Consider the following 24,348-nt stretch of genomic DNA (forward strand, 5'->3'; position numbering starts at 1 on the left):
AACTTGAAAATTTTAATAAATGCACCCTAAAGAATAAAACAGTGAAAGCAGACAAGGCCAAAGTCATGGGTATGATCCAGATGCCCTGTTTTTACCACACACAAAGGAAAACAGAGGCGTTATCACTACGGTTCCAATTCATGCATTAACTTCTGCTCTCACAGGTATGAGAACCTTGTGAAACACTCACTGGGATTTTGATCAAACCTGATTAATGTGCTGTGTGCAAAGTGAAAACTGTCCAATACTGAGACTGTACATACAAGCTGGCTTTAAAGCAGGAACAGCCTGAATAACAGACTTCACTTTATTCTCTAAGTTAGTCTTGTAAACGTTGCCAGATGCAAGGCACCATTTATGCTCTGCATGCTTCATAATATAAATCATTAATAACTGGTACTTTGCTATTTGTACAGAACACTGCTTTCAAGTCTAGGTATTTCACTTTCTCCTTTTACCTCCAGCGCCTCCATGGCAAGTTCTGGTGGATTATGGTAGTGAATCTTCTTTGGATATCGGGCAGCCTCCTCGTGCAGGTAATGACCTGCCTGCTTGTAATGAAGCAGATAGACAACAGGAGGCTGTTTCTGTTTCTCAGCAATCTTTCCCAGCATGTAGTGAATAAGCCACTCCTCTTCGTCGCCGTCCCCCTCGCAGCGAGATGCGGACGTGAAGCACAGCTTGGCTGTCTCCAACATGCTGTCTCGGCGTTCTTCCATCTGAGATGGAATCAAGCATTGAGAAATACATCAGTTCACTGTGGCTACAATGAAAAATGCTAAAAAAAACCACTCCTGCTCAGAAAAGTTCAAAGATGAGGAACATTATTTAAAGCATTTTCAAGCTTTTGCGTACGAGAAACTCAATCCTGAAAAATGTATATTCCTGGAAGGAAGATTCTATTGTTCAAATTTATTTTTTAAAATAATAGAGCTTTGGTTAAAAAAAAAAAAAAAAAAAAGGCACTTTTTAATTCAAGTAGTGCTAAATAAACATTCTGATTTAATCCACAACTTCAGATGGTTGGTCTGCATTGTACTTTTTATCTGACAACATCAAGTAACTTCAGCACTATCCCTGAAAATCTCTAGCAAGCTCCTTGTAGCCAAGAGGCCACGAGACAGTAAGAGCAGACCTTTAACAGAACACAGACATAAGGCATCATACTTAATTTTCTGAGTAGTTTTGAAGCTTTTGTGATGTTATTAACAAATAACCCTTATCTGTATGTATATATGTACTGTTAGATGCCACTGCATGCATAATTACTGGGGGAAAAAAGCCAACCACAACACAACACTTGCCCCCCTTTAGAACATGTGCTCACATCACCCTCTTGTGCAGAGTCAAACGCCATACAAGCAGCTACAAGGAGTGCAACTCTAACAGTTACACCTGCAGCTGAGATGCAAGACCCGTCAGTGCTGTGAATGCACTGTCCTGGTAAGTAAGTATGCTCCAGTGCCACTCTCTGCAGTTCAACCACTAGTAAGTTTCACAGCACAACAGTCACTCAGTAGCAGTGTTTCTTTTCCACTCTGTTCCCACACATTCTGAGCTACATAATATTTGTGAGTTAGAATAATTAAATCAGAAATTCGGTTTACTGGTCCAAAAAGACAGGCGAAACATTTTTCCTTGCAACTCCACCAAGGTCAGAAAGAGTATTTTGCAATTGCTCATTACTAATGAATTCATTACAACTTTTCACTACTTAAGCACATACACGTTTCACTTTTTCCTGGGAAAGTTGCACGACGCTTACAGAAAGGTAAGGAAAACTTTACACAGCCTTTGGGAAAGGTGAGTTAACTTCTAAAGACAATTCAAAGATCGGGCTCAAAATAATTTTATACAGAAAGAAAAACGAAACAACAAAAAGCAGAAACCCTAAACTCTTTAAACAGCACTTGATGCCAACTGCTTTTATGAATGAAAATTAGAATTTCCAATATTACTAACATTCAGGCCAGTAGGGAGCTACTAAATGCTGCAGCATGTGAATACTGAAGTTATTGTGTCAGGAAAGGCCATTTAGAAGATTTACAAGTCCCCACTACACTAAGTCTCACCTGCTGCACAACTTCAGGAGGGAGTTCTGATTTCCACTGCTTAAGCTGTCGAGATGCAAAAGAATGCAGGGCATAAGAAATGGTGCCATATTCTATCCACAGGGAGAGGTTAGAGCTGTCGATCTCGAGGGCTCGCTTGAAGCAATTCAGGACAGGAGTAGAGTGCTTCCAGATGGGGCCATCACTTTTCAGTTCGTTAGAGTTCAACTTGTCCTGAATACGACTTGCTCGAGCCAGAGCCATGCCTGCCCATGAATCAAACCTAGGGAAGCAAGAAAATAAGGTATCAACAACCTCCTCACACGCACTGCGCTGAATGGCAAAGCCATCACAGCCAGCAGCCATTCAGACGTTTTGAGTTGTTGGACTGAACTGTGAACAGCTTTTATCATCACAACTATTTCCAACGTAAATATCACAAAGAACAAATTCATACTGAGAAATTTCAATAATTAAGAAAGATTGCTTTCTGAAGTAAACATTCAGTAACCTGCCCTGCTTTTATATTACTGACAACTGTCACAATAGATCCCCTATCACATAACTTCAAATTAACATCTGAGGTTCATGGTTCTGGAATGTTTATTTTTTTCCACCATGATTCTAACACTGAAGGAATAAATCACAACATTCTCACAATTCTGAACAACAAAATGTCACAGAAAAAAGTCAAAGTGCACTCCCATTTATTTGTGACATCTACAAAACTCCAGAGAAATGTGTTGGATTTTTTGTTTTGTAATTTATCAAGTTGCAAGCTGAAGTTCTAGCAATCTCCCAACCAGTTCCCAGACCAGAAGATTCAACACCATTAAACTGTGTCTATTTCCCCTACAGACTTCACATGTAAAATTGCTCTGTGCCCTCACCTTCCGTCTTGTCTCTGTTACCTGACTGAACTTAGAAACAGTCCTCTTAAGTAATTTAAACTGGACTTTTTGTCATTTAAATTGGTCTACAATGGGAACTGAAATGATAGCTGACATCCAATAGGCAAGCCCTAAGATTTAATCAATTTTTAACATGAAATTGCTTAATCTTGGTGGTATTTCAGTAAGTTTGATGCCACTAAGAAACAGATTTAGTTTAAACATCACCTAAGTACCATACTTAAGCATGGCAAATAAAAGAGGTCAACAGAGAGCAGGGTTGCTTGCTTTTAACTCCTGAAACAAAAACAAAGTTTCTTTTTTATGCTTTCCTATTTCTGAAATAAATGAAAAGAATGAATATCATGCAGCAGGATTCAACAATACCGACCTGTTTGGGCAAATGCAAATGTCATGCATGTAAAATTTGATGGCCTTGGACTGTTCTTTATTCTTGAAGTGGTAGTCTGCCAGAAGGTAATACAACTCAGTCACCACTGGTGGAGAATAGTCTGCACCATCTGGGAGAGATGGCGCCTGGAGATGATAAATTAATAATAAAGATTAATAAAATGTCCATATTAAATGAGCTGAACTTCTGCTTCTTCCTTACAGTGAAAGTAGTCTTTCCATCACATGAAGGTACTGAATATGAAAACAGTGAAAATATTCCACAGATTTACAGAGCACTTACATGTCACATGGACTCCATTTAACCAATATTAAATTTCAAGACCGGAAGCTTTGGAGGTGTCTGATTTCACTCAAATGCAATTATCTAAGGAAATCCAGTATTATTTAATAAATCGTTCCCTTAACTATCTGAAAATCAACACCAAAATAACACTGCAGTAATTTAAGCCTGTTTTTATAGCAACTCATTATACCTTGCTGCACGTTCCTTCGATGTAGGCAGACACAGCATCCAGGCTCAGCATAGGTTTGTCTGTCCGAGGAACAATTGTAGCAGTCTTCTTTAAAAGGTTGGCCAAGTCAGCAGAAACGGTGCTGGTTTTGTAACTGTCAAATTCTGGAAGAGTTTTAGGCTTAAAATATTCAAACATGAACAAGGCATCTTCCCACGTGAGATCCACCTGAAGAGGGAGGAGAAGAGAGGGGCAAAATGATCTCCAATTCCAAAATCATTGTCTACTAACAGGGAGCTTATATGACTTCTCCAGTTACCAAACAGTAAGTTACTCTAGAAGGACTCAAATTGTGACTCCCCCGTGGCAGGAGGTTGGAACTAGATATCTTTAAGTTCCCTCCAGCCTAAACCATTCTATGATTCTACAATTAAACCTCCCTACAATTAAATCACTACTAATACCTGGTGCTCTCAAGTACATCATTGCTGCTTCACAATTAAAGGACTAACATTTATTTGCAACTCAGTGTATGCCACTGAAAAATAAAGTCACTCCACTTGTTTAGACAAACTATTATTTTTATTAATACAGTTCTCTCCTGTTAGACCAAGCTTTTTCCTTCTATTGTTCAACTTACTCCTTACAGTAAATTTTGCCTTTGTACATGAAGCTGTACTACTAAAAACTCCATTTTCTTTTTAACAACTTCAGCGAGAACGTTTTCAAACAGATGTAAAAATGTAACTTTTATTTCTAATTTTATGCTCACTTACATTTGGTAACCATAAATTCATCTGGAGGTTTATAAGCAAAAAATCAGTGTTTCAGGCGGAGGACTGATATCTCAATTTTTCTGTCCTTTCTTTAACATTATAACCCTTTTCATGTGGCACTCAGTAGTTTTTCTTCTCTCAAATTCAACTGAATCTCGCATATTTCTGATACACAGCTAATAGATATTCTCCATCATGGATTTCACAAAATAAGTTGTATTTTTAACAGTACCACTTTTCATTAACAGCAAGGTTGGCTGCTAAAGTTTTTCTTCGTATAAGCTGACATTTTCATTTTCCTCTCTACACTTCTCAACCTCAAACTTCTCCTTCTCTGTTGAAAACAGGAAAGGCATGGCTCAATAAAAATCAGTTTGTCAGTACTTTCAAAACAGCAAATTACTGTCAGACAACACCAGCATTTCATTTCAAACATGACTCTTTGGAATCAAGTCTACTATTTTTTTTTTTTTTAGAAAGGAAAGTTTGTTTTCTACAATATGCAAGATACGTAAGTTTTAGGAGGGGAGAGGAAAGTAAAAATAACAAATTTATATACACACACACACACTATACATACACACACACATATACACATACATAATATAAAATCTTTTTTGTAAGTATCTTAAGGTACATTAACACCAAACAAGGCTGCATCTTCCAGCACCACAGAAAGTTTCACTGACATTAAGCAATACAGAACTTACCTGCTGTACTGAATGTTCTTCTAGATACCTTGCTTTGCTTTTTTTGCTAGGAAAACCATATAAACAATAAAAACATTGCTCCAAAGCTGTTTCCAGCTCTTCTTTGTATGGGTGAGTATCTTCAGAAGTGGATGCTGCAAGTTCTTTTTCGAGTACCTGCACCTACAACATCACAAATATCAATGAAAATGTCATCTAAGATCTGAAGCTTGTATTAAGTTACCTGGTTGTCTGGAGTTATGTGCTGAAAACAGCCTAAGAAACCCGTTTCTCCCAAAACACAATCAAATATTCCCCATATTTCTACAATCCAGTCTCACACAAGTAATTTAAATGGCACTGTAACTGTGAGAAAAGTGCTTTCACTGTTCTCTACATTAATTCTTGAACTCTATTTTCAGTCAAGAAAAGTAGTTATCAACTTAATGTTTTAGACTTAGTTAAGATTGTTCAGTTTCCCATTACACATCAAGTTGCTTTGGTGAACACGAACACTACAGTTTGTCAATGCTGTGAATAAGCCAGGCTACCACAAGGAGAAGGCTCCAATGCACAGACATCAGTGTCTTCTGCATGATTTTCTGCAGTCAAAAATTGAAAACGTAAGATGTTCCATCCATCTGCAACCCCTAGAAAAGATCTTACTACTTCCACAGTACTTCTAGAAGAGGTGTTTTGTATGGTTGGGTTGTTGTCGTTTTTTGAGGCAAAACTCTGAGAACTAAGGGTAGTGCATTAGAGCAAGGCTAATTCTTAGAAGATGCTTCAATGACATTTTGAGCATCAGCAATCACCTTCAAGTCACAGCAGTCTCCTTATTTCCACTACTTTCCCTGTAAGGACTTGTGAACAGCTTTTGAAATTTAAGAAAGTGTAGATAAGTGGGAAGGAAGATGCAAAGCCCACAGGACAACAAAAGCCTGATGTTCCTGCTGCTGCAAACAAAATCACATCTAACACCCCTAACAGAATTATCATTTGAAGAGTGTTCAAAACAACCCCCTGCATTCTTGAGTGCCTTTTAGCAGTACCCCAGAATAATTTTTAGTAACAAAGGAATTAACCATGTATTAATATATTTTCTTGCATATCTTCTGCACTATATGTAATAAAATGTTTTTCAGCGCATCCAGAAAATGAGTATCAGTCTATAAGACACATTTCTATTCAGCATTCTTGAAGCTGTCACTCCAAATAATTTGTTCCATTCCATTTTTTCCTTTCTTTATCCTTCCAAAACATTGTTTCTGAAAGCTGAATATCTGTGCTAAATAATGCTATTTCATTCTTTAGTTTAAAAAGCGGGCAGCCCTAAGAATGAAAACTGAAGATCTCATTTAAGGTACTTGATGACATTAGAGAAGATCCAGTGGTAAATAAATTTGCAGCTCTCAATTATCTGTAGTTTGTCCAGGCTCACAGGGCATGCATCAGATGGACCAGGCTGTGGATACAGGCACACCGTACGGTTTAGATTTGGCACTTTGGAGTACTACAGCTGCACAGCACTTAGGGCAAACCTGAGCCTGGAAATAGGTTAGCTATTTGCATGAAGCACAGTGCCTGAGCTGAGAAGCCCGCTGGACCCAAAGGCAGATCCATGCACAGGCAGCTCAGGTGTAACAGCATTATGCTCCTAATTCCAGGGAGACTGAGCAGAGAAGGCTGCAGAGATAAGCTAACAGCACCACACTGAACTGGCCTCAGCTCCAGCACTGTTCATTAGCTCCAGCCCTGCCGGGGAGATCTCACTCTGCAGAACCCCTCAGGCTTTCCACACCACCCTTCCCAGCTGTCTAAATTACTGGCCTGGCCACGCTGCTGCTCAGACACAGAGGCAGATGGAGTCTGGCACTGAGCTGCAGTTAATAAGCTCCAGGGAGTGCCAAGAAGGGAAATGAAGAGATTCCCGAGTGGCTCAATGCAGAACTAATCACCATTTTCTCGTGGCTGAAGGTAATAAGCCTCAACGAAGTCGAGCTGAATCTGTAAAGTGCCACTGAAATATCCCTGTAGAGCACTGCCCACTGAACACCACAGCACTGTATTATTTGGGTTCTGCCAACAGCCAGGGTAACCCAGGCTGCCAGTACTCTGACAGCAAAAAGCTGACTGCAATTCAATTTCTATGCCGAGGGAAAAAGGAAATAGCAACATGTTTAGAAATATCCTACTTTAGCCATGGGGGATTTCTCAAGGAATTATCCTGAAAAGGTCAACAGAGAGCAGGTAACTCCTTTCATCTAATAATGCTACTGCCCAGACACACACTGCTGGAGCATATTAGATTTTATAACACACTCATCTGAACAACAGAGCAAAGAACAGCCTTGAGACACAGGGAGAAGTACTGAAGCAGCTCTTCATTATCATCTTTGTTCAGTAGATCAGATGTGTAAATATAAGCTGAAGTTACATTTAGCTCATAACATAAAAGCAACAGAAGTACTACCTGTTTCAGTCTGCAGTATAAACCCAAGGCAGGTACAATCAAAATAACCAAATTTAGCAACATCAAACATCACAGCTCCAGGACCAAATCCAGGTAACAGCACTGTGAGGGATCAGCAACATCCCAGATGCCTAACTGGGGACAGATCATGTCCTACAAACCTTTAACAGTTTAGAAGAAATAAATAAGTTTAACTGCAAAATTCAAAACTGAATTTTCATTTAAAGACTCTCTAGAATGCCAGATAATATTTATCTATAATGGAAACCACACAACCTTTAAGTAACTCTTGGCAAATTCTGTTCTGTGAATTGAGCAGCTATACATCTAGTCTAAAACTTTTTTAGAATCACTAAGATGAAAGTGGAATCCCATTAGATTACACGTTTGCAGATGTAACACCACAGTTTTTTCAGTTTGTGAATGATGCACAGTGCTATCGGATTGCTTGCCATTCTTCCTCCTCCTCCAAATCCTAGGAGCAGAATAAAATAACAGTGCAAGAAGCAAAACAGAAGTGGAAGATAGCAATTACTCTTCTCAGTGAGAAGACCAAAGAAGAATGGGAATTATGACAGGAAATAAACTGCTCAAGTTTATTCTCAGTTTTATACCAACACTCAAGAGTACGTGCCTATTACTTGCCAGATTTTAGAGAATTAAATGGATAATTAACTTTTTTATTCTAACACCAAGGTACGCCACCACTTTTCTTACGTGTGCTGTTCTTTGTTGTTCTTTAACACAAAGTTCTCACAATTAAGACTTTTGAATATTACTTCGCTTACTGAACACAAGTGAGCATGATTCTTGACCTGCCTTTTTGTGAAGAAATCACACTGAAACACCATACTGCTAGCAGGCTAAGTACTCAGTATAATCACTTCATGGTTCTCCAGGCATGGCAGACCATTTTCTAGCTTAGTACAAAGGTGGTTACCCAAAGCCAGCTCCTGTCTGACAAGAAGTGCTGTTTAAAAAGGAGAACAAAGGAAAGGGGAGTGCAAAAAGCAAACCTTCACTATTCAGACTTCGCTGACTCAAAGGCTGATCTGCTTTGCAGAAGAAAAGTGGACTCAGCAGCGCATTGTAACATGAAGACATTACCCATGCAATCATCTAATAAACTGTTTTGAGATGGCTGCTGCCCATATGAATTTCAGAGGGTTGGTTTTTTTTTTTCCATACTGTACAATGCTAACACTTACATAGAACTTGAGAAGAGCACCATCTGAGTTGCAGCACCAGGATCTTCTTCCCAAATACTCATGAGCAGTGTTCAGCAGCATAAGTGAAGAAGGCAGCATAGGAGTATCAGTACCTAGAAGAAAGAAGTTGGCAAATATTTTAGTCGTACAGAACTGAGTTAACTTCACCCACTGCATCTGGTGCAAAAACATAAAAGTTGCCTCTGGGATAAGAATGTTGTATTTGCATATCCATCTACTCCCTTCAGTCAGCAGATGAGATGTCAAACGTAAGTAATTTTTATTTATATTCCACAGTAAGATGGAAAGAAGTTCAGCTCCAACACATAGAAGTGAATTTTAAAAAATTACCTCCTTCTCCCTGGTTCTGCTGCTGCTGGCAGCAAAGGGATCGAAAAGCATCTTCTTCATGCTGGATGATCCTGTGTAGGATGATCCATGGAAGAACTGAGGAGACATACGGTTCTTTGGGTTCTTCCTGGACTGCCATGCTGCAGTCTATGATCTAAGAAAGAAACAGGTGTTACACACACAAAAAGATACAGATTAAGAGTCAGGAGTCAATCTTTAATGAACAACCTGAAGCTAATAATGCATTCTACCCTATAGGAATAATCCTCAATTAAGCTTCAGCTTCTCACAGTGAATAGGGGTAAGAAGTCCTACAAGTAAGATCAGCTGGCATGGGAAAGGGTAGAATAGAATTCCCCAACCATTTTTCTCTTGCATAGCCATTTTCCAACCAGTTATCTCTCTGTTAATAACACATTCAGACTTTTCAAAGTGAATAAATGTACAGAAGAAAATACAACAACTATAAAGCACAACAACTGGAAAAGACCACTCAGAATCATTAACAGACATGATACCGATAATTTAAGCAAGTAAGAATGACTTACCTGAACCAAGTTACAAAATGCACTCAGCCAGCTGAGTAAGTCTTCACATTGTCACCACTTTCACCATTAATTGAGCATAAGAGTTGTCACCATGACAGAGCATAAGAGTTTTGCTCCTTTGGTTATTTTACTACTGTTCTTTAATTCCTTCAGGCAGCTTTGTATTTGAAGGCACCTACTGTTCCTGATTCTAGAAAGGTGCTCTTAGTGCCTCTCTAACACGCTGACTTGAAAATTAAAACAGCAATGTTCCTCTTTCCCACTGCACCAGCAAAACTGTAACTCAAAACACCACTGTGAACAGGTCAGCCAGCTGTACTCATGTCTGAAGGCCAACACGCAGCCACTCTTATCAAGGTTACCTGAATCAGGTTGGTTGTTAATCGAACGAGGCTTGGTGTCACAGAAGATTCTTTCAGGATGCTGTTGTCTGATGATAATGAACTATCTATTCCTATGAGCAGCTGTGTTACTGTAGCAACCCACTCTTCTTTAGCAGAGGCTGCTGTCATATTCATCATCTGCTGACTTGCTTCATTCAAGGCAACTTCTGAGCATTCAAAGCATTGCCTGTAATCTTGCAGCTTGAGCAAAGAGTCCTAGAGAATGTAAATATAAGGAAAAAGGGTATATTCTTACAAAAAATAAACTGAATACAGCAGAAGGCGGCTGTACGCATTATACAGATAAGACAGTTTGTTACACTTAGTTGAATTAAGTTGAATTTAAACACCTTTACATGTGACACTAAAAGACAACAGGAGGTGTCCAGATCTTAGATGACAAATATACAGTAGAACATAAATTTCAAAAAATCATTACTGATTTTCTACTTGAATAAGAGAGGCATGAAATACACATTTCCAAGAATACGATACATACAGGTTTAATAAATTCTGCCCATATGCAGCTTATATTCTTGTGCTACCACTTAATTACTCCATAAATGTCAGAACAGCAACTACAAGGCCAGTACTACAGCAACCTTCCTGCTTCTTTATACTCAAGTTCAGGTAAATGAGATTGCAAAGAGGCTGTCAGATTTGGCTCATTCCAGCTAAAACAGTGTCAGTCTTTCTTGTGATTATTTTTCCCCAAGCAGAAAACCTGACTGCTCCAACCACAGCTGAGGTGATCTGTACACATTTTCAGCATTATGTGGACTACAGATGCAGCTGTTATACTGGATCTATCTACCAACGGTTTGTCATTCATGCAGGACAGGTACACTACACCATGAAATCATTCATATGCTAGGTAGCTTTTTCAAAGTTTTGGGTTCTGAATGGCTGTAAATCACCAACAAACCTGTAGGAGAAGCAGCTGTGCCGGTCTCTCTGGTATGGATGTCACAAATTCCAGATGTTTGACTCTTCCACTAAAGCATAACGTGGGGCGGAGCAGATGCACCACTGCAGTATAATCCCCTGCCTCATACAGTCGCTGGATCTCTTCCAAAGACTGGCATCTCTCCAGAGATTTTAGGTTTTTATCAATCTGCAAATATCACACATGGCACAATCCAACCTCCATTTTGTCTTCACATACAAAGGTAGACGCCTTTCACCTAATGTTTGAGCTATAAAGCTGTGCTAACTCCACAGCTACATCCAGGAATGTAGACCAGGAAGAAAACTCTTACTGTGTAACATTTCAGCTGTTTCACATGCTTTTAATTATCATACAGTATGGAACTGTTGTGTAATAATAAACTTTCTTGCCTCAAACCCCCAAATCACACTTCTATGCAAGAATGTGTGCATCAGATGGACTTCAAAGTGAAGATGGCACAACTGCACAAATGTGTTGGAACAGCCACAGAAAGAATGGAAAATCAATATCCTTTTATTCAAATGTGTATGAAAATTACTAAGTGGAAAACACCAACTGCTGAAAAAGGAAACTCATGTAACCATCAGTGGAAGTTATGTTCACACAACAGAAAATAAAACAGTGGTTTAATAATCTACCACTGCACATGCAGTGCCTCTAATAGAAAAACCTTTCTATTCTGCATAAAAACAATCTCAAGTTGCACAAAACCAAGAGATCTGAAAGGTATCTTCTTGAAAAGGAAATAATGGCCATGACTTCATCATTAAACCATGAAACTGTTTCTTTACTCTCAGAAAAATTCTAGGACAAAATTCTAGGTAAGCTTTCATCACAAAAGAGCTCATTTCATAGACTGACCTTTAAGAATGAAAGGGGTGAAACAGGGAGAAACATTCCTGCAAACAAATTCTTACCTCTTCTAAAGAAACTATGGAATCAACATGCAGATTAGGTAATCGTATTACGATGCTGCTGTCATCACCAGCTTTACGCTGCATTGTCGTGGAGCTCTGCAGCATTTCAGTGCAAATATCATAGTTTTCAAGTGCCTGTTCCATGTCTCCCTACAGAAGTACAGCGAGGGGAAAAAACAGTAACAAATAGAGTTCTGTCTGCAGAATGGCTTTCCAAAGCATGTATGAAATGTTTAAATTCAGTGTAGGCATTGCCAATGTGATTATTGCACATGAAATCAAATCCAAAAAAAGCAAACCAAAGCAAACAAATCAAGTATATCTTATCAGTGACCTTTGTAATAGGTAAAACAAACCAGAGAAATCAAATTCAAGTGGAATTCTAAGGATTAATTTGGATTAATTAAAATCCCATTCTTTTAAGAATACAAAAGAGTAATTAGTAGAAATAATTCTTCCATTCATACTGATCAAAACACTGAGTCAAGAAACATTCCTGTATTCCCCAACGTGCATGCTTTTAACTGTTTAACTGATTTAATTCTCACACTTAAAATGAGCTGAGAATAACACGACTTTTAATTGCTGAGAAAAGTCTGGTTAAAACAAGAGTAGAACAAACCTGAAGCGCCAGAAAGCGAGCTTTCAGCCAATACACCCGAGTGACAAACTCCATCCAGCCCTCCTCAAATAAATCTCGCTGCGAGGACGCGAACGACAACTGCAGCAGGTCTCCCAAGAAATGAATTCCTGGCAAGTCAGAACCAAACTTTCCATTCACAGAGACAGCAGGGCAATTTCGTGGAGAAACTGTAAATCAATTATGTTTTATCATAAAGTTACCAGCATCCCATGAGAAGAGTCCCACATACCAGTTATTTCTGAAGTACCGATCTGCTCGAAGCCAAATGACGCAGCAGTAATAAGCACCTTTCAGATGTGTGTACAGAGAAAGATATCAGCATATAGAGGAGACAGCTCCAAAAAAATCCAGTGAATTCCTGGAACAGTTTCTTAATTTACCTACAGTAGTTTTAGAAGAGAGAAAGAAGCACCTGACTCTCACCTGTAGAGTTCTTCCCTTTTGCCAGCAGCCACTGATCTAATTGCAGTTCCATGCAGGAAAGGCTCATCAACATCATATCCTGCAGAAAAAGTGTGAAGTTGGAAAAACAGAAGGAAAAAAGGAGAGAGAGAGAGAGAGAGAGAGAGAGAGAGAGAAATTACAAATAGTCATCATTTCCATGACACTGAATACGCATTCTAGTCTTACTGGTTTATTAATGCTTGATGAATAAAGTTCAGGAGCAGACTGGAAAGCACCACGGGTGTCTGTCAGGTGGTTTTGTGCAGTGAAGAATATGCTATTTTCTGATTACATTCATAGGAAGAAGGGCTACAAATCCATCTGTAAAATCCATGAGCTTATGAAAATTGTTAAAGGTCCGACAGGGCATGGAACCAGAGGAGCTCGCTGCAGTCTCAAAACCCCCAAATTCATTGCATTTATTATAATTGACAGATCAAATTTGAAATAAGCTCAGGGATTAAAGGGAAAAGACAAGCACAAGGACAGTGATTTTAATGGTATAATTACAAAGTAGTGACCTTCTAAATTTTACACAACAAGAATTTATAAGACATAATTCAATTTGTTAAAAGGGATGTACATATGAAAATACACAGATATACAATAGCACATAACTAGATGTATAAAATGTTGACATCTGATACACAACAACACTGTGTGTGTTTAACTAAAAACAACAGAGCACAGTGTTCTGAATTTGTTTTTTCATTTGCAACTAAGTAGAAACACTACTGATACAACCAAAAATACATTACCTTGATATGCTGGTTACTTGAGTCCCTCAGCAATGGATTGGGAAGGCTCGTACTGTGCTTTCTCCAGCTAGTATAGATACTAAGCACAACCTCAGACAAACCAGGAGGCCACTTCACCAGGAACTTCTGGCTGATGACCTTCAGATATCTCATCATCAGCTCCAAGATGCCACCATTGTTCAGGTTATCCAGCAAGAATTCATGAACATCCTGCTTCTCTACAAAGCAGATAAAAGCAAAGCTATGCATAACTAAGCTGTGACTTAAAATAAGTTAGTTCTGACAGTGTTTTATGCACTAAGCTCACAAAAGGGCCACACTACCATCCTGTGCTGCAGAGGCAGAATTAAGTTATTGGGCTCTAATGTGTTAAAAGGGCAATTCCATGCAACTCAGTGCTTGCATACAGCAATTAACCAGTCCCCAGGACTTCAAAATCACATTACTAATTGGGATAAAAGTATGATTTTATCATGAATATATTAATTTCATGTTTGTATCTTTCTTCTATATGCAAGACATGGAAATACAGAAAAGCATACAAGACAGAATAAGCAACAGTTATTACAAATCTTTACCAGATTCCATGAATGTTGTAGAATCAAATGACATTCTGTGAGGTCCAACATGTTGGAAATTTTCTTCTTTGATCTCTGACTGCACCTCATAGTTATTGAAAGGGTCCTCCTCCTCCTCTGGATCTAATTTCCTTAATCTGTGTTGAAAGGGGGACAAAAACACTGTACCAACAAAATCCTCATTCTTTCCTTCACTATGAAGTCAAATCTAAGCATGGCACGATATACACAGCTTAGCAGTGAAAGCACAGCCACTGAAGCATGCTCACAGATAAAGTACTTGCAAGTTCTGTCGAAACCAAGACCGCCCTGTTTGCTGATCTGCACAATCTGACATCTGCACTGTCTTCTAACTGTCTCACCTTACCAGAAAATTTCTCATTTTTAAATTAGTTTTCAATAGCTTTCATTAAAAACAGTTTTATTACATGTATGAGATTGAAGGAGGTGTGTCCTTCAAAAATAATGTGGGAATAGCAGTTTTAAGGTCCTGTACCTGGAAGGAAGGAATTTCACCAACAGCTCTTGAAAGTCAACCTTCTCTTCTTTCTTACACTTGGTGTTCCGGACTCTGGCAGATCTCCTTTTTGCTGTTTCACCACTGTCTTCTGTAATTCTTCTTCGCTTCACCCCTTTCTTGGATTTATCTCCTGCAGACATATCACCTGAAACCAGAATTTCAAAAAAGAAAAAAAAAAAAAGACACTGATGTGTTGAACTATCAAACAAAAAGTGGGAAGTCTTTTTAGGAAAATAATAAATATTAATAAAGATAAATACAAAGATGATTTGTGTCTGCAACCATCTTACTCTAATGAAATACTGAAAATTGATCATTTTCCTTTTGAACATATCAACATTTTAAAAACACAACCAAATACAAACTGGCTGTAAACTTGCATTAAAAAAGCTGCTCTGAAGCAAGTAGACTTGCTGAAAATTCTGCAGTTGGAAAAATATATTTAATCTTAAACTGAAGTACCTTGCTCACCTACAGCAGCTCCTGGCTCCAATGAATTCTGACTGTGGCTTGGAAAGCTGGGTGTCACAGGAGTATAAGCTAACACAGGTTCTGGCATTGCCACCACTGCAGTGGTGCTGACAGGAGTTGGCTGAATGACACTGACAGGAGTTGAGGTGGGAGAAAGAACCAAATGCTGACCGGGGTCTCTGTACTCTGAGAGATCAATTCTCTTTCCCAGACTGGGCCGAGGAGGATCACATGTTGTGAGGTGGTGATACATGGCAAGTAAAGCTTCTCCTAAACACTTCCATCTGCACATGGAAACACAGCACTATGAAAATCAACCCTTTATGCCTTAATACAGAGGTACTTAACTTTAAATATCCTTATAACTTGCTGTAAATAAAGAACTACAGTATGTTTAAAAGTTTCCATTATATCAACAGTAAAAAACATCTAAAATCCTAAACCTACTTTGAAGTTCACAAACTAGTCTAGAACAAAAAATCCAATTATACAGCTGGAATGGCTACCAACTCATTCTTAAGATTTTTTAACATCAGTCTGAAATGTTAAATCAAACACTGAAAATTGACACATTTACAATAAAATCATAAACAGACCAAACAAAAACTGAAAATACAAAAGCATTTGGACAAAAAACAAACCTAAACAACACAGCTGCCAGCATAAGTAGCTTCAGATAAACGTGTTACAAACAGAAAATACGACATACGTGAAGAAGGGAATTGGCTGGATCAGCTTGAGGTCCGGCTCTCTCTCTTGCACCAGCAAAGCCTGTCTTTTCTTACGTAGCTCCAGTGCTTCATCTATGATTCTTCCCGTTTCAGCTGCACTCACATTTACGTTATGGATAGACATGTCACTAGAAAGTATTAAGAAACAAAGACAAAGGTTTGTGTGCTTTTTTCAGGTCTTGATTTATATTTTTCTGCAGTGTAATATGAAGTGTTAAAACAAGCATCCAAATAACCCAGTTTTGCAAACTTTACAGCACACTTACAGAAGTGTTTCACCATCAAAAATAATTGCTCACTTAAAAATTGAACGATAAATGGAGATTGTCCTACTCCGTTTTTCAAATAGTGAGGAATGAAAGGAAAACAGAAGGTGCTGTTTTCTTTCTTGAAGAGGGATTGATTTAAAAAAAAACAACAAACTCAAAGTGTAGGATTACAAAAGAGAGTTGACACTCCAAATGCAGTATAGGCTACAAGATAACATTCACCATTTGAGGAACATCCTTAAGGAATCTTTCCGGAGGAGAGGCTGCTCCTCAAAGATCTTCTCTTTCAGAACCAATCCTTTGCTGTAGAGACAATCCTTCTCCAAGGCTTTGCAGATAAAGTACAAACATGCTGACAGAGAAATACAATTTGAATGGTCAATCACTACTCTCACCATGCACTACTTTCATATTATTAAGTGTCTTAATGTCAGATTCCACTGCTGCAACGGACAACGAATCCCAGCAGCTTTTGCTCATATGGGCAGTTACATCAATAAAATTAGGATCATTACAGTGGGCAAACCAATGGGACTCAACAGACTCAACATTTCTGCCATCTTGTAACTTTTCTCCTAAACACCATTTGAATCAGTTAATTCACTGGACATTACTCAAAGGTAAAATGCTTAAATATTTTAACATCAAAAGCAGAGACCCAACATCAATATGCAGATCGATTCATAGTTCTTGATAAAGACTGCACTGGGCATTTATTTTTAAGGTAATTAGAACAGATACAAATCATCAAAAATTCTTCATGAAGTAAAAATCTCCATCACACCCTAATCTACCATCATCTCATTATTTTTTAATATGAAATTACACATTTATTGAGTATTTTCTTTAAAGGTCTACTACTGTACTTACTTGGGTAGTCACTGAGTGTGTACAAGATAGTGATAAGGTTATCTAAACAAGGCCAGTGGTCAGGGTTACACCTGAGACCTTCTTCAAACGCATGACGAGCCAAAGGCAGGCGGATGAGTTTTATTGCCACATGACCAATTTTATACCACAGGTTGACATCAGTAGAGTCTAGCATTACAGCCTGGAAAGCAAAACAATGTTACTCACATTTCAGACATGCATATCTGCTTGTTTACAGAGATTACAGCTGCTTTAATTTTTAAGTGAGACACAAGTGGCTTAGGGACTAACAGTGGCCATAAAACATCAGAAAGCACCCAGCACCCAGACACACACACACAAAGGTTTGCTGAAAAGTGAACAGCTGTATTTCAGGAAATTGATGCAAACATTGAGGCTCCAGTATTTTCTTTCAGCTGTGCTGTACCTCCAAATAAAACTCCATGGCTGTCTCCAGGTCATCCCGTTGTGCTGCCAGTTGTGCTAGGTTTTTATAGGTGGAATATTTTAACATCAAGCCTGGATGTTTCAGCCCTTCTTTCTCATCACCAGAAAGAACTGCCTGGAAATAATAATATAAACACGAGAATTAGGAATTAGTTAAAAAAAAAAAAAGCAGCAAACAACTTGCCAACTGATAACAGTGACATTCTGAATTAGCCAGTAAGACACAAGGTAATACCAATGTAATAAAAAGTTTCTGGAGTTTCATCCCCCAAGGAGCACTGACCTCTCGCAGAAGACGGATCTCCAGCAGCTCATGGTAAGCTTTGGCAGACTCTTCAAAGCGGTCGTGCTTCTGAAGGTCCAAAGCTTTGTGGTACAAAGCAAAAGCTTCTGCTTCCTGTAGTTTAAAGATTCAAAAGATAAGACAGTAACACAACTTTTTTAACAACAAAACAACACAGATGACCAAAAGAGTCGTCTGTAACAAAAGAGGACAAAATTCCTACAAATCACATCTATTAGGAGAATTCTGGATTTACTTACTTGTGCTTCCTTTGTCTGTGTCTTGTGACTTTTGAAGGTACCTTCATAGTCATCCTCAATTGTGGAGCTCGCATTCAGTGCAGCGATTCGAATCTAGAATGGCAATTGAGATGGCACAAGAGCTGTTACCTTCATACAGAATCACAGAATGGCCCGGGTTGGAAGGGACCTCAAGGATCACAAATCTCCAACCCCCTGCCACATGCAGGGCCACCAACCTCCCCATTTCATACCAGACCAGGCTGCCCAGGGCCCCATCCAACCTGGCCTTGAACACCTCCAGGGATGGGGCATCCACAGCCTCTCTGGGCAGCTGTTTCAGTACATTTCAGTTTATCTTGCAAACTGGATGTTTTTTATTTTAACGTTACTTGGCAAATGTGTGAACTGCATATTCCCATATTGTGAAGGTTCTACTTAATCTTAGAAGAGCTGCTGTGAATTTAGGTATCATTAACTGCTAATGAAAATATGGCAAAGCAGTTTTTTCCTCCCAAGTCAGCTAATACAACAGTGAGGACTCCAAGCATCTTGCAAGCAATAGTTCCTCTAGAATGTGCACGTGCAATATGGTTGGTTTTCTCAAAATTTACTTAAGTCTACCAGTAGCTGCTCCAGTACCACTTCAAAGCCAACATTCTGATGGTGCCAATTTATTCTTAGCCCTAAGAAGAGGGGAAATTTCCAATTCTATTCTACCAAAACATATCAAACACTGTAAATCCTTACCATGTTCATAAATATTCACTGTCCTTCTCCAGGTTTAAGAGGGTGGGCTAAATGCAAACAGGTCTGGAAAGCAAACAGGATTAAAACATTTATTCTGACCATAAGAAAAGCATTCAGAAAACAAATATTTAATACTTTAATCAAATACCAATAAATTGTCTTACATCATCGTTACTGCCACGAGACAAGTTGGCTTACCACAGAGGAATGATATTAGAGGGAATATTTACTACCAGCTAAATCAGACTGATAAATGCACAGCAAGTAAGCATTTTTCTCTTTAAGTCACTCATTGAACATTATTTTAAAAAAAAGAAATCACATCTCTTTCAAGACAGGGAGTCCTTGTTTATTTTGCATATGGAAATAACATATAAACATATGAAGAAATATCACCATATCTTTTTCCTAAAATATCAAACACCAGAGGTACTGGCAGAAAGTGCAGATACTTCTGACATCTAAATAAACAAAGCCGTATGACCCCAACTCAATTAGATATTTAAAGTGAATGTTTCTAAAGTTCAACTTACAAACACGCCTATTCCATAAATGTGCTCAAGGCTTTTGCTGAATCCACATGGTCTCCTTCAAAGCTGTACAGGAAGTCAACAGGAGAGAGACTGTTAGCAGCAATTTACTTCCGTGGCTGCAGTGCCAAAGAGACTGCAAGCATAGAAAAAGCAGGGGAAACTTTAGCTCTGCTCTTTACTCAAGCACGAATCTTGGAACAGATATGGATAGATGGATCTAAGTTAATGTTGTAGTAACTTGGAATTAAGTACATAATTGTACAAAATACCAGAATAAAACAACAACATCAGTTAGGTGTAGTTATTATATGTGAGCACATCATCAAACGGTAAAAACATCCATTAAAGCCTCTTGACTTTAAAAACCACACCTCCTTTTTCCCTTAGTAGGCTGCAACGTGAGATGGCAGCTCCTGTGATGATCGTCTATGACATCTATTGTGTGATTCTCTACTTCAAAACCAGAAACAAAGGGTGTGGTTTGGGCTTCCCCGGCTTTTTTTTTTTTTCTCCTTATTGCTATACTTGGAATCATACGCTGCAAAAAAAAAATTTTTTTTTTTTTTTTTTTTTTTTTAAGAAACACTTGGGGTTTGGTGCTTTAAATATTTAAATTTTCTTTTCTTTTTTTTTTTTAAATACCGTTTTCACCGCATTTCAGCGAAATTGGTTTTTACCAAAATGCGGTAACAAAAAGGAGCGGGGACACCCCCTCGCTGCTTGCCAGGATGCCGGGAGCTGGCCGGGGCCGGGCGGGAGCCCACGTCTGCCTGACAGCGGCCTCACAGAAGGGCGGGAGAGGCCGCGCCGCGCCAGGCTCACACCGCCCTCACGGCGGGCTGGGCAGGGCCACACGGCGGCCCCTCCACGGGGCCGCAGCGGACACAACACTCACCTGGCGGGGCCGCCCCCGGGCTGCCGGCACAGCAGGGCACAGCACTAGGCTCCCGGAGAAGCGGGCTCCCTCAGGCGACAAGCGGTTCCCCGGAGACGCGGCCCCACCGGCGGTCTCCACGGCAACCTCCCTCAGGGCCCCGGAGCCCGTCGTCAATAAGGCGGCTTCTCATTGGCTGGACAGGTTTTCCTCAGACAACCAATGGGAGAGCGGGGCGGGGCGGGGCAGGGCTGAGGTGCCTCAAGGCGGGAAAGGGCTGCTGCGTTGTGAGTCGCGCTACCTGCAGGGCACAGCCAGAGCCAGCGCAGGGGCTTGGAAATTAGTCCAAAATGCAAGCGGGTTGTTGGTATTCCAGGCAGATCCTCGCACTATGAAGAATAATTCTCCTAGTCTTGAACGCATGAACTTTGTGAGGGAAAATGGTCACTCGGAGCTCAGAACGGGGCTGTCTGTCAGCGACATAGGCTGCTGCACCACAGCATTGTGCCTACAGATCCCAAAGGGATCGTGGCTTTGTAATAGTTCTCTGACAGCAGTGCCCTTTCGTTTGCTCGGCGTTCCACCAGTCCTCAGCCTTGTGTAAATACACAGAGAGGTGGTTCTCATTTCAAAGCTAGGCAGTGGTTACACAGGCCTTGTATTCAGGTCATTACCTTTGAGTATGTAAACACACTGACACAGTGCTCTGGAACAAACCAGCAGGGAGCAGACCCCATTCCATGGAAGCAGAACCATCTGCATACAGAATGCAGGCAAAGAGGACTTTGTATAGTAATTTGGGGGGGGAGGAGGGGGGGAAGGGTAAAGGTAACACATCTGTTTGACTCCAACTACCAAACATAAAGCCAACAAAAATGTGAGAAAATGTTATAAGCTCTAAAATAATTGCACTAACCGAATCTGAAATTAGTTCGGCAGCAGCCAATACTGAGGAAAAGAACCAAAGCTGGGGCACAGGTCAGAAATAGGTTTCTGTAGTGGAAATAAAGACTGCTGCCCTTTCATGGCACAGATGTGCCCTTAAGAAAGGAGCAGTTTGCACAGCAGGATTAAAGGTACCTTACCTTCTGCACGTCAGAGATTTCAATCAGGTAGGTCAAGCACCTTTGTATCTCCCTGGCAAAACCAGGGCTGTCTGCCTTCTTCCACACAACAAAATACATTGCAGTTACATGTGTATCTCATGCTCAGTTCACTGTTTATTTCCTATTTCAAAAGCACTCAGTTGGAGATCTGAGAAAAGGCAGGGATCCATGCAGACAGCATCTGTCTCCAAGCACTAAGCTAAGAAAAAAAGCCAACAAATTGACACTCATCAAAACAGGTTTTGATACATTTTATTAATCAGACAGCGCGGCTCCCCCTGAGGGGGGATTTTGCAAACACAGAAGATACTTATGCTGCGTAAGGAATAACCAAATTCAAGTGATAATTAGAAGGGGCATTTTCAACTAGCTTGAGCTCAAGACATAAACAAACAAAAATCTAATCAAGATTATGAAGAAATGGAGACTCTTCAGCCTTGTGTTTAATGGTCTCTACCTCTCAAGGGCATGCAATTAGGTCCTCTTTGCTTCTGTGCCTGGCACCTGACAAAGTCCCAGAGTGGAGGGAAAGGCAGTACGACTTCTCATGTGGAAGGCTGGAATAATATTACTGTGCTTTTGTTTTAGTAAAATACCACGTACATTCCAGTTATAAAGTGATGGAGCATGTAGGTCCTAAAATCCAAAACACTTCAGAGTGAAAGTGCAACAGAAGTTTTAAGGTTCTGAGTGCCATAGGCAGAATGCTGCCTGTGCGCTCAGTCACTTGTGGACAACTACAGCAGCCCCTCTGCACAGGGCAGGCAGACGAAAAATCAGCAATGGGGCACAGTGAGATGTCTGTCCCTTTCCAAAACTCCCTGTAAGAATGAAGAAATGAAAGCTATTTTGAACACCAGGGTTAACAGCAGGGATTAAAGGCAGCAGAGGCAGAATTTTCACAACATTTTCCTGTGACACAGTGCAACTCTTCACTAGCAGCTCCATCCTCTACACAGAGCCACCGACACACAAATAGCCAACCACAAAGATTCTGTGGGCAAACAGAACTTTGTGGGAGCAGCCACCTGCAACTGGCAATGGTAGAACACAGAGCACAAAATCAGACACGAGCCTTAAATAAACAATGAAATTAATGCATAAGCTTGTCTCCAACAATCACCTCTTTCCAGGAAGGGCTTTTTGGGAGCCTGAAAACAGAATAATTTAAGGAATACGTCCAGTTCTCCTCAGCCAGCCTAGGAGCCACCTCTTGCCACAGAGAAACAGAAAGGAGGATCTTTCTGCACTACAAAACGTGAGGTAATCTGGATAAACTGGAGGACCTCTGCAGTTCTCAGTAAAGCCAAATAAATTCTGGACTTCTGCAAGAAAAGCTTTGTCTCAGCCTGTTAAGCATGGCCATCTCCAGATTGCTAATGGCTGAGGCACCTGCAGAGACCTTTGTGCTACATGGCTTCAGACAAGGACTTTGAACTACTTTGCTGGTAACGGTACAGCTGAATGCCCCACTCTTATTATGCACAGTGTCCAAAAGCAGAAGAGAATCACATAGGTGAAGGTGCAGAACTATTAGAGCTGATTTAAGAGGAAACAAGGTAGATGGAGCAGGCCATCTCTGGGTTTCTTCATCACTGCTTTGTTCCAAACGGCCGCTCGAGGGGTCACAGGAAAGTCATGACTGTTCTGTTCTTGCCAATCTGCCAGGGCTCCAGCGGGAAAAAGCGAATCATGATCCTTATTGGGTACAAGAGCAAAAGAAAAATATTATTTTAGAATTATTTATAATCCCTTCCCAGTTTGCAACCAACTAGAAAATCTTCCCTAAGCTCTGGCTGGCTCACACAGCGGTGTTAATTGAACAGAAGCAGAGACAAGCCGCGTGTGGGCAGGGTACAAACAGGTGGCAGAGCTCATCTGCACAAACCCCGAAGCAGAATGAACTGCAGCACTGCCCGCAGAGAGACTCCAGCAGTACCCAGGTACCTCATCGCCCAGTCAGATACTTGTCCTGACAGCAGCCCGGGGCAGCGAACATCCCTACCAGCAGACAGGGGGCAGAGGGGACTCGTCTTACCTTCAGGAAGGCCCATTTGCACGGGTTTGCAGCGATTATCCCAGCCGGAGTCACTGACATGCAGAGAACAGCAGTCCCCACGCCGCTCGCTGAGCGGCCCAGCCGTGTTTTAAGCCGGAGCCGCCCCGGACTCGGCCCCCCGGCGCCCTTCGCGTCGGCAGCCAAGCTTTGGTACCCACACCGCCCCCCAGCCGAACCGGACCGCACTCACCGCTCGGGGCCGAGGCCCAGCTCCGCCTTCAGGAAGTCGAAGAAGCGGGCGCTGTGCTGCTGGTTCTGCTGCGCCGAGCCCAACACGCCGAAGGCGGAGACGAACAGCTGTGCACAGGGCTCGGCCGAGCCCGACAGCACCATGGCCATTCCGCTGCGTACCGTCACGTGCACCCGCTGCCGGAACACGCGCGGTCACGTCGCGGCTTCCCCGGAGCCCCCCGTCCGCCGCCCCCGGCCCCGCGCTCACCTCGGCGGGTTTGCCCAGGATGGTGGCTGCGGCTTCGCCCAGCTTCGTGGGCAGCCCCGGCGGCAGCCGCTCGGCCGGCAGGCTGGTCTCCAGCTCCACGAACGGCATGGCCGCCTCCTGCCCGCCGCAGTGCCCCGCTGCCCGGTGCCTCCTCCCGCTCTGCCCGGTGCCTCCTCCCGCTCTGCCCGGTGCCTCCTCCCGCTCCGCCCGGTGCCTCCTCCCGCTCCGCCCGG

At 41.0% G+C, this 24,348-nt stretch overlaps 2 protein-coding genes across 6 annotated transcripts in view; both read right to left on the reverse strand.

The window, feature by feature from the left end:
* The window catches only part of CABIN1 (calcineurin binding protein 1), a 91,877-nt gene extending 71,213 nt beyond the window's left edge, over positions 1-20,664 (reverse strand). For 2 of the 5 annotated variants that reach the window (XM_042865569.1, XM_042865567.1), the window contains exons 1-25: positions 20,533-20,661; positions 19,638-19,700; positions 19,105-19,167; positions 18,376-18,468; positions 18,116-18,229; positions 17,813-17,947; positions 17,386-17,566; positions 16,738-16,867; positions 16,225-16,374; positions 15,516-15,799; positions 15,021-15,189; positions 14,525-14,661; positions 13,947-14,164; positions 13,168-13,246; positions 12,724-12,911; positions 12,102-12,251; positions 11,161-11,349; positions 10,215-10,451; positions 9,305-9,458; positions 8,954-9,066; positions 5,294-5,455; positions 3,829-4,035; positions 3,333-3,478; positions 2,073-2,334; positions 459-719 (exon numbers count right to left, since the gene is read on the reverse strand). In XM_042865569.1, the coding sequence (XP_042721503.1) occupies positions 459-719; positions 2,073-2,334; positions 3,333-3,478; positions 3,829-4,035; positions 5,294-5,455; positions 8,954-9,066; positions 9,305-9,458; positions 10,215-10,451; positions 11,161-11,349; positions 12,102-12,251; positions 12,724-12,911; positions 13,168-13,246; positions 13,947-14,164; positions 14,525-14,661; positions 15,021-15,189; positions 15,516-15,799; positions 16,225-16,374; positions 16,738-16,867; positions 17,386-17,566; positions 17,813-17,947; positions 18,116-18,229; positions 18,376-18,468; positions 19,105-19,113 (3,768 nt within the window). In that variant the 5' untranslated portion in view covers positions 19,114-19,167; positions 19,638-19,700; positions 20,533-20,661. Of the gene's footprint in view, positions 1-458; positions 720-2,072; positions 2,335-3,332; positions 3,479-3,828; positions 4,036-5,293; positions 5,456-8,953; positions 9,067-9,304; positions 9,459-10,214; positions 10,452-11,160; positions 11,350-12,101; positions 12,252-12,723; positions 12,912-13,167; positions 13,247-13,946; positions 14,165-14,524; positions 14,662-15,020; positions 15,190-15,506; positions 15,800-16,224; positions 16,375-16,737; positions 16,868-17,385; positions 17,567-17,812; positions 17,948-18,115; positions 18,230-18,375; positions 18,469-19,104; positions 19,168-19,637; positions 19,701-20,532 lie in introns of all 5 variants that reach the window. The other 3 variants (XM_042865568.1, XM_042865566.1, XM_042865570.1) reach the window with 2 other exon arrangements.
* Positions 20,665-21,853: 1,189 nt separating this feature from the next.
* DDT (D-dopachrome tautomerase) lies at positions 21,854-24,258 on the reverse strand. Its single transcript, XM_042865708.1, has 3 exons — positions 24,116-24,258; positions 23,867-24,042; positions 21,854-23,315 (listed from the first exon to the last, which is right to left on the reverse strand). The coding sequence occupies exons 1-3, from the start codon at positions 24,221-24,223 to the stop codon at positions 23,243-23,245; spliced, it is 357 nt and encodes a 118-aa protein (XP_042721642.1). The 5' UTR covers positions 24,224-24,258; the 3' UTR covers positions 21,854-23,242.
* Positions 24,259-24,348: the final 90 nt, after the last annotated feature.

Source organism: Lagopus leucura, unplaced genomic scaffold, assembly GCF_019238085.1.
Source record: "Lagopus leucura isolate 7727_CA_CO unplaced genomic scaffold, USGS_WTPT01 Super-Scaffold_806, whole genome shotgun sequence".
NCBI classification, from domain to species: Eukaryota; Metazoa; Chordata; class Aves; order Galliformes; family Phasianidae; genus Lagopus; species Lagopus leucura.